A 15,440-nucleotide genomic window follows, 5' to 3' on the forward strand; every position below is an offset into this window, starting at 1 on the left:
CTGTTGTTTTCACTCTATTATTTGCCCAATGTTATCTTCCATGTACTTGGAAATCAGTCAATGTCAAAAGCAATCCCCTTAACATCACATCAACTGGTACAAAAAGCAATCCCCTTAACTTCAGACCTATTAGCTTACTTCCAATCATCAGCAAGGTCATGGAAACCAGCATCACCATCGACATAAAATTATTCCTTTTCTCCAAGACCTCTTCTCAGATCATCAATTTGGTTTCAGACGAGGTCACTCCACCTTGGACATGCTGCTCATACTCTCCTAACAATGGATGGAGACCCTCAATGTCAGACATGAGATCAGCACCTCACTTTCCAAACTCTCTGTCTATAGCATCCAAGGCCAGCTCCATGGCTCCACACATGGTTTATTCCTGTGCTTGTTTAAATCACAAGATAAATGCAATTTCTTTAATTTGTATTTTTGCTATGGCTTTTAACATCTACCCTGCAAGTCCACTTAAAAAATGCAGATTTACCATGAACTTTTGTCCATATCAGAGTCCCTCAGATAAATGACAATAATGATAACAACAGCAATAATAATATAGAACCCCTGTTTGGTATTCCCAATGCTAGCTATGAATGCTGGCTGCAAAATCTCCCAGCAATTGCTGGCTGTCAGGAAAGCTGGCTTAATGTTCCACCTGACAGACAACACCCTCATTGATATAACACCCTGCCTGCGAAGCACCAATCCCAGAGTTTATAGTCACGTCAGGAATCAAACACAGACAAGACAGCTCAAAGTCAAGTACGCTACCTTTGTGCCATCTAGTTGTACATTTTAGGGTGAAACAAGGTGTCATTCAGGGGGCAGAGTTAGCTTAGCTAATGGGAAGAATTGAGGCATAGATGGGGTGTTCAGAAGGGTACATCGGAAACATCGATCTGGAATGGTACAGTGGAGGACCTTGGATAGACACCGAGTGCATTGATTGAAATGTATCGTGTGGAGAGATACGTCACATCAACAAAGACTTGAGGTTTACTCCATAATCAGTACATCTCAATTTTGTGTTCATTATCAACTCCACGTTTAATTTTGCTTTTTTCAAAGGGCACGATGGTCCCTGGAAGTGCCTTCAAACAAAGCTGGATGTATTTATGACTAGCAAAGGTACCTGGCATTTCTGGGCAATGCCACACTCTCCTCTCACCCCTTCTGCTCCCCCATCCCACCCCACCCATTCCCATTCGACCCAAACCCCCCTTCCCCTCCCTCCTCCCACAAAGGAATTTTTGCAGGGTGTATATTAAAGTGTAAGTGCACATAATAACTTCTAAAAAAAACAATGTAAAAAATATCTCTCAGGAATTTTCCTGGGGACCTCCCGACCAATAAATTAATTACGTATGCGGGAATTTCACTCTACCAAGCTGATTTTCATCACCTCTAATGTTTATTTACTTCACCTAATATGTGAATTACATGTTCATCAGTTTGTTTATAAGCCTTGAATGAGTGAGAAGGGGACTGGAGGGAGGGAGGGAGGGAGGGAGTCAACAGAGGACTTGGGGGGGGGGGGTTAACCTCATACAGTTTCATAGGCGGGCCGACTCATCAGAGTTTGCTGTCCTTCGGATGGGTGTAAAACCGGACGTCCCATCTGCCAGAATTAGTACAGGATTGAATGAAATGGGGTACATTGAAACAGTACATTTAGACAGGTTCAAACAGCACATACCATTTTTTAAGACATTATAACATGGGCTTCCCTTGAGGGATGAGTTTCGTACTGTGACTGTCACCCTGTGTACCCACCGTCATGGAATTGGAATTATCTGAGGCAGTAATAAAGGTACTTCATCAAATAAAGTTGTTATTAAATAAAGGAATATTTTAGTTGTAATTAAAATAAAGCCATATTCTGTGGCGCTGCCTTCCCCTCACATCACGCTTACCTCCTCCAAAATCCTCTCCCCCCTCACAACTCTCCGGTCGGTGTTCGTGCCTTTATTTAATTACAACTAAAATGTGATAAGCTCTAAAATCACTTATCTGGAGCTGAATTTCAAATTTTAAACTGTGGAATTGAGCTTAGCAGAAGTTCTGACTGCTTAAAAAGTGTTAATTTGCTAAGAAAAAAAAAGTGTCTCCGGACGTCTCCATGCGGTGCTGAGTACGATCAGGAATACAGCCATGTGTCACTTAAAGACTGGGATACGTTCTGAGAAATGCGTCGTCAAGCGATGTCATTGTGCGAACATCATAGAGTGTACTTACACAAACCGAGATGGTATAGCCTACTACACACCTTGGCTATATGGTACAGCCTATTGGTCCGAGGCTACAAACCTGTACAGCATGTTACTGTACTGAATACTGTAGGCAATAATTGTAACACACATCCAAGGTAGACGGAAGACGCGTTCGTTTTACCTTTGTGCTGTTCATGACGGCCATGTGTGTTGTTAGCAGCTGATTACAATCTCCTTTTGCATCGATTATAGAAAGGTGAATAAACAGCGTTTGGATTTTATAAATACGTAATCATTGCATCGATGTTAATATGGAATAGGCAAAGCCTAGAAGCGAACGTAGAATTGTTCTTACATTCAATGCTGCAATTTCCGGTTACTTCGGCCTGGATTCGGGATCAGCGATCAAATGATGTAAATCACGATTAAAATTTTTTTTTTGATGATGCGGGAGATATCTTTAAAATCAGTGGAGGAAATGTACACCATGTCTGATATTTGGGTCTTTCATGTCTCCGACGATGCCTTTATCTCCCGGGACGCATCATTCCCCATGACAAAAACCGGAAGCAAAAGGGTCATAGCCGACGACACGAATTCCAAATTGCCAGGGTATTGTGTTGTTGTTGTTTCCTATTCTCTCATGTGCACGCGTTGAGTATGAAGCTCACTACGTTCGCGATAATTTACAAACTAGCACCTGCGAGTTGTGTGATATATTTTCGGAACCGTGTGAATGTTTTAAAAACATAAAAAGCTTTACTAAAAATTAATTTGTGGTTTAATTTCTGCTGTAACAACAACGATTTATTCATGGAATTCTTTAATTCAAAGGTAATTTACTTGCTAGAAAGTAAACGTGCAAAAAACGGGTCAAATAAGGTGAAAATAGCGGTGTTTTAGGATGTTTGGGCAACATTGGGTCAGTTTGAATGCTGATTTTCTTGAATCCCGATTTAGCGCGACCCCGCTTTTTTCGCGATGACACTTTATGGACCTCAACAATTGCGTTATAACGGGGCCATACTGTAGTTGTTTATTATCATTATCAAGTACTATATACTGTACATAATTGTATGTGCTATACTGTACTTTTATACGACTGGCAGCTATACGATGGCTATGACATCACTAGGCGATAGGAAATTTTCAGCTCCATTATAATGTTATGGGACCACCATCGTATATGCGGTCCGTTGTTGACCGAAACGTCGTAATGCGGTGCATGACTGTATCTTAAATGCCATTTTAGCCACGCGATTACTTAAAAACCAGAGATGATACAAACACAGCATTTACCTCAATGTTCTTAGGAAACACTTGTCTCTCCAACTGACGCAGGCAAACAGTCCAAACCTAGCTCTCATTCCCTGTTAGTGGGACAACAATGCTTGGTGAATTGATAATTTCTTAAAATTTTCAGATTCCCTCCAAATTGACACTTACTTAGTCCACGAAATCCATTTCTCAAATCCAAAAGAATATTTTGATTATATACTTTAATTAGTCCGTGAGAGTAGATGGTGTTTCCAAGGCAAGGCATGTTTGAATTGGCCAAATCAAAATAGTGGAAAAGACCCATGTGAGGTGAAGTTGGGCTGACCAAGGATAAGCTTTTTATGGAGGTAAGCTGTTCATTATCTTCAAAAGTGTTTTTAAATTGACTTAAACACCCAGTTTTCATTCATGCACTTCCTTGGAGTTCTCTTAGTATGCATACAAAGTTTGCAGCGGCTAGGTTTCATGGTTTTGGAGTTATGGAGGAGACACACACACTGACTGACTGACTGACTGACACACACACACACACACACACACACACACACACACACACACACACACACACACACACACACACACACACACACACACACACACACACACACACACACACACACACACACACACACACATTGACATTTATTATTATCAGTCTTCATTATCAAACTAGAGGTGTAAAATTCGATGGACAGGCAGTAGAGTAGGTGAAGGCATTCTGAATCCATGAGCAAAGTCGTCTTACAAACAAAGCAATCGCAAAGATTGGATAGCATGCTGGCTACGTTCAACGTGAATCCATTTGGTAAATCGCCCTTGTGCCGTGTTGGTATCCAGTCTGCATGCTCGTATAAAGTTCCACTGTGCGTAAATGCTTGTGTGATGCTTTCACTGTGGGTAATACCTTAATGAGTGACCACATTCCCTCAAAAACTACGTCTTCGCGTGAGGTATTGTTAATCGAACATTTGGAATTACGACCCCTTGTCGTTGCAACTCCCGAAGAACCTCCAATATGGAGTCGAGTTCACCGCGAAACCTTTGCAGCTCCTTGGTTTTCAGCTCAGCCATCCGGCGCCACTCCAGCACTCCTTTCTGGCTTTCAGGATCAAAAGCTCCCTTCAGAGCCAACTGGATGCATAGCACAAGGTGAGATGTGTACAAACACTCAAACACGTACTTCTGATATAGGCCAAATGTGTATTCCAAAGTTGTATTTTGAGAGGCTGGTTGGATCACTTTGTAAGTAAAGTGTTTATCTTCAAGTTATCTCTTCTTCTGTTAGATTTTAAGCATACATAAATCAAACCAAAACCATTATTTACTGACGAGGAATTAAACAGCCGCCACCCTCTCCCCTCTCAATCAGTTAAATAAATAATTCAACAAACGCATCCACATTTTATGATCCAAGTCTTTCACAAATCGGCTGGCATTGAAAGTAATTTCGGCGGGAATTTGGAATTTGTTCAGGGTGCCGACGAAAGCTTGCCTACTAAAGCTCTTCCACCAATGACCAGTGCTGACAGACGGGTCTTCTGGCTTAACATCCTCTGAAGAGACGGCTCAAACACTGATGAATGGCCTTGTCTGCGAAACACTGGGATGGTAGTTTATAGCTGAGTCGAGATTCAAACCCAGGCTTGACAGCTCAGAGGAGAATGCACGTACCTCGAAGGTGGAAGCTAATTACTAATTCAACATATGCATGCATGTTAAAAAAATCTGACTCATGAAGTTTACATTGAACATTTGATTGAAACCATCCCTTAAAAGCACCTGTTGATAGTGTTGTAAAAAAAATTGAATGTGTTAATATTGTAGCGGTCCCGGTGTCGTGGGGGGAACCACGAGGGAGGGGCTGCCTCGGGTTCCTCTGCGGACTCACCGGGAATCGCAGGCCGTCGCACATGAATAACTTTGTGCTGCGGCGGGTCGCTAATCGACCGCAAACGCCAATAACTTGACCATGTGACTTAGGGTCCTCCGTCTAACAACCGTTTAATACCTAAGGACACGTGACCTTCTTAATGGGGATCCCACCCTCGGTAAGCACTTGCGTTATGCAGATTACTGACCAGATCGGGTGCAGCCGAGCGGAGCTGCCAAGTATGTACCGGCTATTGAACAGATTCTTGGGGAATAACGTCTCGGCTAAGTTAGGGTGCAGGCCATGCTAGACCAATGGAGAAAAAGGCAAAAACGATCTGGGAACATTTCTATCACATCTATTTAAAACATGATGTGAGGAAAGTTACGTGGCTCAGTAAATTGATTTATTGTGAATGTAGAGCAGGGAAAGCAAGGAATTTGTGGGGTGTGGCAAAAGGCAAACAATATTACACTAGAGGGGGAGCACTCGGTGGAGTGCAAAACCTCCGCCGCCAATACTGCTCGGTCACTCAAGTGAACCCGATATCCTATTCATTCAATTTGATGTCAACAGTGCTCACAGAGTTATAGTTTGCAACTTTCCCTTTGACTTTTAACTTTTACATACTCAATTCATTCGCCATAACTAGATTCCTTGAGACAAATTGATTTTACGTGGGTATATCCACCTGAAGTTCAAAATCAGCCACAAATATAATTTTGACATGTGTTTTTTTGTTGGAAATCACTTATAACATGTAGAAATGCAAAAAAAAAAAAAAAATCGAAGTTTTTTTGAAAAAAAATTTGCAATTTTTTTTTCTCTAACAATTTTTTTTTTTGGGGGGGGGGGGTGGTTGGAAATCACTTAAAACATGTAGAAATGCAAAAAAAAAAAAATTCAAATATTTTTTCAAAGTGGCCACCATCGCGGCCATATTGGATTTTGGACCAAGTTCAAAATCTAATGCATGATCCTTGGACCAGACCTAACCCCCCCACCAAGTTTCGTCGAAATCCGTCAAGGAGTTTTTCCGTAATAATGTTCACAAACAAACAGAAAGGGGTGAAAACAGAAACCTCCATCCATCTTCGATGGCGGAGGTTAACTAGAGGGGGAGCACTCGGTAGAATGCAAAACCTCCGCCGCCAATATTGCTCGGTCACTCAAGTGAACCTGATATCCTATTCATTCAATTTGACGTCAACAGTGCTCACAAAGTAATAGTTTGCAACATTTCCCTTTTACTTTTAACTTTTACATACTCAATTCATTCGTCATAACGAGATTCCTTGAGACAGAAATTGATTTTACGTGGGTATATCCACCTGAAGTTCCAAAATCAGCCGCAATTATAATTAACCTCCGCCATCTTCGAACATGTTTCGTCACTCGTCACTCCTTAGGTGTCATTTCCCTGGTCTCTGTTTATGCTCCGACTGAGGCGAGTGATCTCACCGTGAAGGATGCATTCTACGCCACACTCGAGTCTGTGGTTGATCAGTGCTCCAGACGAGATACACTTCTAGTCTTGGGGGATTTCAATGCATCGACTGGAACTGATAGGGATGGTTATGAGGTGTGTGTTGGCCCCCATGGGTCAGGAACTATGAACCAGAATAGCACTAAGTTCCTTGACTTTGCAAGAAGTCATGGACTTAGGGTGGCTGGTTCATGGTTTCAGCGCCCACAAGCTCATCGCTGGACTTGGTATTCCAACGCTGGCGGTGTGGCAAAGGAGATTGACCATGTCCTCATTGACAGTCGTTGGAGGATGATCCAGAACTGCAGGGTCTACCGGAGTGCTCAGTTCCTCAATACTGACCACAGGCTTGTTGTAGCAACTCTAAAGCTGCACCTTAAATCCTGGAGAATGGTACCATCCCAGCCGAGGCTGGATGTTGCCAAGCTCAGGGATGAGAGAGTAACTGAGGAGTTTGCGAACAGGCTGAGTGGACACTTGGGGGGTCTGGGTGCTTTGGGGGGTCCTGAAGAGTTGTGGAGTGCCTTCAAGACCACCTTCCTTGATGTTGCCGGTGGATGTCTTGGAGCTCACCGCAGGGCAAAGAAGAATTTTGTCTCTCAAGGGACACTGGATACCATTGACCAGAGTCGCAGGGCCAGGCTGAATGGCAGAGCTGAGCTGTTTAGGGAGCTGAGGCGTAAAACTGTACGTGCACTGAGGGTGGACAAGGAGGCCTATGTGCGAGGAATCTGTGAGGGGGTAGAGCATCACCTGTGGACAGGTGATTCTCGTCCCGCTTACAGGGGAATTCGCGCATTACGTTCATCCAAGCCCATCCCTCGGAGCACTGCAGTTCGAGCAGAGAGTGGTAGGCTCTTGACAGAGGAGTCTGAAGTGAAGGCCCGCTGGGCCGGTTACTTTGAGCGGTTGTACCAGGCTGATCCCCCAGCTGTCGAGTTGGACGTCAAGGGTGTTACAATCCCTGTTGCTGACCCTCGAATCAACTGTGGTCCACCTTCGCTTGTGGAAACACGGGCTGCGGTGAACCAGTTGAAACGGGGCAAAGCTCCAGGGATCTGTGGCATCCATGACGAACTTCAAGGCTGGTGGAAATGCTGCACTCGTGTCGTTGCATGCAGTTTTGTGCTCTGCCTGGAACACAGGCATCATCCCAACTGACTGGAAGAGGGGCCTTGTTGTCCCTCTCTGGAAAGGGAAGGGTGATCGCCAAGACTGCAACAACTACCGATGGGTGACGCTGCTCTCAGTGCCGGGCAAGGTCTTTGCTCGGATAATTCTTGATAGGGTTCGCCACCATCTGCTTGAGCACCAGCGTCCAGAGCAGTCAGGCTTTACACCAAAGAGGTCAACGATTGACCGTATCCTTGCCCTTCGTGTCCTCACCGAACGCAGACGAGAGTTTCGGCAGGGGCTGCTTGCAGCCTATGTTGATCTCTGTAAAGCGTTAGATTCAGTGAATCGGGATGTCCTCTGGAGGATTCTTGGTCTTCGTAGGGTGCCACCAAAACTGATCGATCTGATGTCTGAACTCTACTCTGGTACTGAGAGTGCTGTGAAGTGTGGTGGTACCACCTCTGACTTATTTCCAGTTGTTACTGGAGTTCGTCAGGGATGTGTACTTGCCCCCTCACTTTTCAGCACTTGTATGGACTGGATTTTAGGGAGGATGTCGGAGAGATCAAGTTGCGGTGCATCGTTTGGGAATGTCAAGATCTCGGACCTTGATTTTGCAGATCATGCAGTCATCTTTGCGGAGACTTTAGACATCCTTTTGGGGGCCCTCGAGGTGCTGAATGAGGAGTCGGAGCCGCTGGGATTATGGGTTTCTTGGGTCAAAACTAAGATCCAGGCTTTCGGTGACATCTTGGATGCTGCTGTCCTGTCTGTGTCTGTTTGTGGTGAGGATGTTGAGGTCGTGGAGAGATTCACTTAACTTGGCAGTGATATTCATGTCTCTGCTGGCTGCGAGTCAGAGGTCAATAGACGTCTGGGTCGGGCCTGGGGAGTCATGGATTCACTGGATCATGGGGTGTGGCGCTGCCGGTACCTGTGCGGGAGGACGAAAGTCCGAGTCTTCAGGTCCTTGGTACTTCCAGTCTTGCTCTATGTGTCCGAGACTTGGACTCTGACCAAGGATCTGAGACGGAGACTTAATTCCTTTGGTACCAGGTCTCTTCGGAGAATCCTTGGCTATCGCTGGTCGGACTTTGTGTCCAACAAGCGGTTGCTGAGAGAGACTCGGATGAGATTTGTTACATGCATAGTCCCTGAGCGTCAGTTGCGGCTGTATGGACATGTGGCTCGTTTTCCTGACGCTGATCCTGCTCACCAGATTCTCTCAGCGAGGGAGTCTCATGAGTGGAGGAGGCCAGTGGGCCGACCACGTGCCTCATGGTTGCAGCAGGTTGACCATCATCTCAAGGAGATGGTGATGGGCCTGGCATCTGCCTGGGGGATGGCCAGACGGAGGCCCCTGGAGTACCGGCGGAAAGTGGACGCAGCGACGCGCTGTTCTGGCACATGCTCCCATACCTGACCTGATCTTCGAAGATGGATGGAGGTTACCGTTTTCACCCCTTTCTGTTTGTTAACCTCCGCCATCTTCGAAGATGGATGGAGGTTACTGTTTTCACCCCTTTCTGTTTGTTTGTTTGTTTGTGAACAGTATTACGGAAAAACTCCTCGACGGATTTCGACGAAACTTGGTGGGGGGGGGGGGGTTAGGTATGGTCCAAGGATCATGGCATTAAATTTTGGACTTGGTCCCTCCCCCCCCCCAAAAAAAGGAATTTTTTTTTGCATTTCTACATGTTTTAAGTGATTTCCAACCCCCCCCCCAAAAAAATTGTTACCATCCCCCCCAAAAAAAATGTGGAGAAAATTTTTTTTTTGGCATTTCTACATGTTTTAAGTAATTTCCAACCCCCCCCAAAAAAGAATTTAGAGAAAAAAAATTTTTTTTTTGCATTTCTACACATTTCAAGTGATTTCCAACCCACCCCAAAAAAAATTGTTGGAGAAAAAAAAAATTTTTGCAACTTTTTTTTCAACAAAATTTTGATTTTTTTTTTTTTTTTTTTTTGCATTTCTACATGTTTTAAGTGATTTCCAACCCCCCCCCCCCACCACAAAAAAAATGTTGGAGAAAAGAACTAACTGTCAGCACTCTTGACATATTTAATGAATAAGATATAAGGTTCACTTGAGTAACCCAGCAGTATTGGCGGCGGAGGTTTTACACTCTCCCAAGTGCTCCCCCTCGAGTTTGTTTGTTTGTTTGTTTGTGAACAGTATTATGGAAAAACTCCTCGACGGATTTCGACGAAACTTGGTGGGGGGGGGGGGTGAGGTATGGTCCAAGGATCATGCCATTAAATTTTGGACTTGGGGGGGATATATATAATATATATATTATATATATATATATATATATATATATATATATATATAATATATATATTATATATATATATATATATATATATATATATATATATATATCTCACGTGAGGAAAATTAGAGATAGCCCAAAGAGATAGAAATAGTTGAGAATTAATAACCTCTCACTACCTGGTGCGGCCGGTAGACCTGTGCATCCGAAAACACTGAGGAAAGGGTAGGAGGGAGAAATACTGAGGGTGCCGAGAGTGCTTGTTTGAGAAATGCAAATGTAATGTGATGTGTAAGAGGAACCAGAGTTGGTGTTAAAGCCACCCAATGCTCGCCTGTTTATACATTTATCGTTTTTAAAAGACTCGTCTAATAATTAATTTTTTTTTTATAAAGCATTGCAGTGAAGTCTGATCCAAATAATTTTAAAGCAACATATGTATTTGTATATTGTAATCAGTAACAAGAGCGCAAGTGAGCACAATATACGCCCGAACAAGAAGGTATATACAGAATTGTGCAACGACATGGAAAACAGCATCCTGGTTGCCATGGCAACCACTTGAGATGACGAACGTATGTCGCGACACACCGTCTCCACAGTCTGTACCGATGTACCAAATATGAAACGTGAAAGTTTAAAACTTTGGGAGTTAGAGTGCGGACAGGAACAGACGGACGGACAGAGACAGACAGACAGACGGACGGAGGACACATAATACGCCCTGACATATATATATATATATATATATATATATATATATATATATATATATATATATATATATATATATATATATATATATATATATATATATATATATATATATATATATATGTTGTTACGGCTGTGGAAATTCACAATACACCATAAAGGGTCCTTAGATCAGTTATGACGCTAAGTTTATGTGAAGATAGTTCCCCACCGTTGTTTAAAGGGATTTCCTGTGATTCATCGGGCTGCGACTCTTTGAGATAGCCGTTTTTCGGTTCTATCGTTATTTTGGACCGTCTGAAGACTTCAAACGAAGGCCCCGTGAAAGGCCTACAACGGCGCGCGAGTTTTCATGACATTTTTGCAGCGCCGGGGCAGACGGGAGAGGCTGCGAGAGCTCGCTGGCAATTGGTGGATGCGGGGTGTGAAGCGGCCGTGAGGAGGAAGCGCCCCTTTTCGAGGAGCTTCTCGAAAGGGCTAGAGGAGAGGCGGAGCCAAAAAGGGGGTGGAGCGAAGGGGCGGACCGCGCGCGGGCTCGCTCTCTCTCCTGCCTGGATCATCGTGTTGGATTCTTCCTCTCTCTCCTGCCTGGATCATCATGTTGGATTCTTCCTCTCTCCTGTCTGGATCGTCGTGTTTGGACTCTTCGGGCTCTGGATCGTCGTGTTTGGACTCGTCGGGCTGTGGATCCTCGTGTTTGGACTCGTCGGGCTCTGGATCGTCGTGTTTGGACTCGTCGGGCTCTGGATCGTCGAAATGGGCTCTGGATCGTCGAAGGCTAGTCTCTCCCCCTGGGCGCCAAGTCGTGAGGGTTGAGAGCAGTGGTCCCGGGTCGAGGCGCGCATGAGAGAAGAGTGCCGGAGAGGGCTCGCCGACTGTCGCTCCTCGAGGGGGCAGGTAACCAGCACGGTCTCGCGGGCCTTTTCGGGTCATCCACGGCCCACGGCATAAAGGTTTACAAACCCTATCAACCCCCTTACCTATGAGAGGGTTTTTCTTTGCTTTTGTATGACTGCTGTGGCACAGTGTCCCTATAAGTAAACCTGTATAAGTGCATGTACATTCTCATTGTAGTCGGTTGTATTGCTTTCTGTTTGCTTGTGGCCTGTATATTGTATGACTGTATACGTGTGATGTTTAAATAAATGTCCTTGTGTGAAATGTATCCTGTTTGCCGTCTCTTTCCCCATTGAAAGTGCCATCATGCATCACGGAAGGAATTGGTAGACAGGTGTAAGCACCCAGTAAATAGAATCACCTCCGTCGAGGTCGGCGATAACACCGCTCGGTTATCCCTGAAGCACGGAATGGACCGCTTAAGCGGTTCGTGTCCTAGGCCGGCCTGTGGCGAGGTACGACCGCCCGGTCGACTACTCGCGCAGGTACTTAGGTAGGTCGAATTTGGCGAGCATCCCTATCCTGCGCGGGTGGGCAATTGGCATGATCGTGGTGAGGTTAAACCCCCACCCGTGACTGGCTCCTGGCGGTAGTTCCAGGAGGGTCACGACTGAATTGTCCGTTCCGATGGACGACGTGGTCGCGATTCGAGTTATGTGGCCGATCGCATGCCGGGATGGGGCGTCGCTGGGTCTTCCAGCATGACAACAACCCGAAACACACAGCCAGGGCAACTAAGGAGTGGCTCCGTAAGAAGCATCTCAAGGTCCTGGAGTAGCCTCGCCGTCTCCAGACCTGAACCCATTAGAAAATCTTTGGAGGGAGCTGAAAGTCTGTGTTGCCCAGCTACAGCTCCAAAACCTGAAGGATCTGGAGAAGATCTGTATGGAGCAGTGGGCCAAAATCCCTGCTCTAGTCTGTGCAAACCTGGTTAAGAACTACAGGAAACGTCTGATCTCTGTAATTGCAAACAAAGGTTTCTGTACCAAATATTAAGTTCTGTTTTTCTGATGTATCAAATACTGATTTCATGCAATAAAATGCAAATTAATGATTTTAAAATCATACAATGTGATTTTCAGGATTTTTGTTTTTGATTCCGTCTTTCACAGTTGAAGTGTACCTATGATAAAAATTACAGACCTCTCGATGCTTTGTAAGTGGGAAAACCTGCAAAATCGGCAGTGTATCAAATACTTGTTCTCCCCACTGTATATATATCGGGCATATAAAAAAATAGTGTGGTAGATAAAAACATTAGAAAGGAAAAAATAATTTGCACTAAAAATTTTAACATTTTCACGCTCACGCTGACGCTCACGCCGGGGTATCGCTATAGCTCTCTGTTCTTCGAACAGGCGAGCTAAAAGTGTACGGTACAGGTCAGTTTGTTAACCTCTGCCATCGAAGATCAGAGGTTACTGATTTCACCCCTTTCTGTTTGTTTGTTTGTTATCTTGTCAAAACGAAAATTGTTAGAGAAATTTTGTTTTTTGCATTTCTGTTTGTTTTAAGTGATTTTTTTTGTTTGAAAATGAAAACATGTTTTAAGTGATTTCCAACCCCTCTCCCCCCTCCCCCCCAAAAAAAAATGTTGGAGAAAAGAACTATAACTCTGTCAGCACTGTTGACATCATATTTAAGGAATAAGATAAAAGGTTCACTTGAGTGACCCAGCAGTATTGGCGGCGGAGGTTTTGCACTCTCCCGAGTGCTCCCCCTCAAGTTCGCTCTGTTTTTGCTCCGAAAAGAACAGTTGGTCAGGCTTGCCCGCATTGATTGCTCTTTTGCGTCCATAGTAAACGAGATAGATGGAAGAATAAAGATGCGTGAGAGAAAAGACCCCATCATAATTGTGTAAGAGTCTGTACGTGTAAGTGTCGTAATCTAATGAATGACATTAAAATGAGCAGTTCTGGCTTGCAGCAGCAATGCGTGACCCCATGCTTGGTCACACGGACTCACGGCGCCCCTCGCTCAGCACCGATGCTCTTTGTCCTTGCACTGCCCGTCTCCCAGACGAGGAGCCAAAAATCGGATCAAACGGGGCTATTAGCGAAATCAAGCTTCCCTGTTGGTCCATACCATTTGTAGCCATGCCCCACCAGGCCCCCAAACCAAAATACAGTTCAGTCACTCACTAACAGTGCCATGCGTAAGAGCTACGACTTTTACATGGGGCCATGGTTTTTGAAGGTGCTCTCTGGCCCTGAACGTGCGCTGGCCTCCATTCAAACGTGGAATTTTAGGGGAATCCCTGCACCATCTGCAAGTCCTTAAACGAGCTCCAGCGCACGTTCACATTTCAAGTTATGCCCCAAAATAACCCGATCTATGTCTCCTCCATGTCCTTCGGGGCTATGGTGAGAGTTCGATGACCATGTGGCAGTTGCAGCAGTTGTAGAGTAGTGGGACGTGGTGTTTGTAGTGAGGGAGGATGGTAACGTGGCATTGAGGGGAAGAGGTTGACGTTCCTTGAAACAAAATTGTGAAAAAGGTCGTGTTTGTAGTGGAAAATGTTAGCATGAGTTGTTGCTGGGATTTTTTGTAGTCATAGGAAGTGGTTGTGGTGAGCATGGTATATATTTGGTGAGTGGAATGAAGGTCTGAGGCAAAATGGTGGTTGAGAATTGGCGCGCAGTTTTGAATGGAAAATTGGCACGCAAATGCACAGGAGGTGCTCACAGCGCGTTTGCCTGGTGTTTATTGGTTGGCGTGCGTGCTTGCTTGCGTGTTTCGTATGAGAGAAAGAGGTGTAGCAAAGAGCGAAAGAACTGCGAGGGTTAAAGGTTAAAGAGATGTAGCAAAGAGTGAAAGAACTGCGAGGGTTAAAGGTTAAAGAGGTAAAAGGTCTAACTGAAAGAGTCCCACGCAACACATCTTTCCCCTTTACCCACGAGACACATGGAAAGGACTAACTAATACACATACTATTGAAATAAATGCCTTGGGATCACTGTATGTTGTGTGCCATTGCCTTTGAAGTGTGTTGTTTTACAAGACCGTAACAATATTGTTACGAATCTGGAAGCCATGAGAACTCAATATACAGGTCCGATAGCTCAGTTATTTCGATAAGTAAATGTGGATAGATAGCTCCCTTTCCCTTGTCTAATGGGTAATTAAATGTTCATGCGCTGCGGAGTTATTTTGATAGTCAGGGTTTTCCTTTATTTTTACACCACCATCAACTACAACAACACCAGCATCACCCTCACTTTCACCTCACTCTGGCTGACGCCATGGTGGGCGGAGTTCAAGGAGGAGCCTCACAGCGGCCCTCGACGGTGAGAAAGGCGGTCCGCGTGATGTCACCACGCCCCCAGGCCAATCGATGGACTTGCCACTCGTTTTGGCCAATAACAGGGCGACGAGCGATTCTGCGTGCCAAAACTGTCCAGTGAGGGAAGGCGGGAGGGAGGAGGCGGCTCCTCCCCCCCCTGGACGGAGGTGAATAAGGTTGCGGCACGATTGGACCGGAGAGAGAGATCCTTCCTCGACAAGAACCGCAAGACGGTTGCACGCCGTCTCTCTGTCAGTGAAGAAGACAGCTTTTGAGATAGTTGATGACCATCGAGTAGGCAA

General features: G+C 44.9%; 1 protein-coding gene across 5 annotated transcripts in view; it reads right to left on the bottom strand.

Annotated features, from left to right (window-relative positions):
* Positions 1–15,440, bottom strand: part of CEP162 (centrosomal protein 162) — a 138,472-nt gene that overhangs the window by 50,240 nt on the left and 72,792 nt on the right. For 4 of the 5 annotated variants that reach the window (XM_085882664.1, XM_085882655.1, XM_085882638.1 and 1 more), the window contains one exon: positions 1,544–4,625. The exons of the other annotated variant lie outside the window; for it this stretch is intronic. In XM_085882664.1, the coding sequence (XP_085738790.1) occupies positions 4,428–4,625 (198 nt within the window). In that variant the 3' untranslated portion in view covers positions 1,544–4,427. Of the gene's footprint in view, positions 1–1,543; positions 4,626–15,440 lie in introns of those variants that run through there. 5 annotated transcript variants of the gene reach the window in all.

This window comes from Eptatretus burgeri, chromosome 1 (assembly GCF_056783735.1).
Source record: "Eptatretus burgeri isolate ZD-2024b chromosome 1, Ebu_testis_v1, whole genome shotgun sequence".
NCBI classification, from domain to species: domain Eukaryota; kingdom Metazoa; phylum Chordata; class Myxini; order Myxiniformes; family Myxinidae; genus Eptatretus; species Eptatretus burgeri.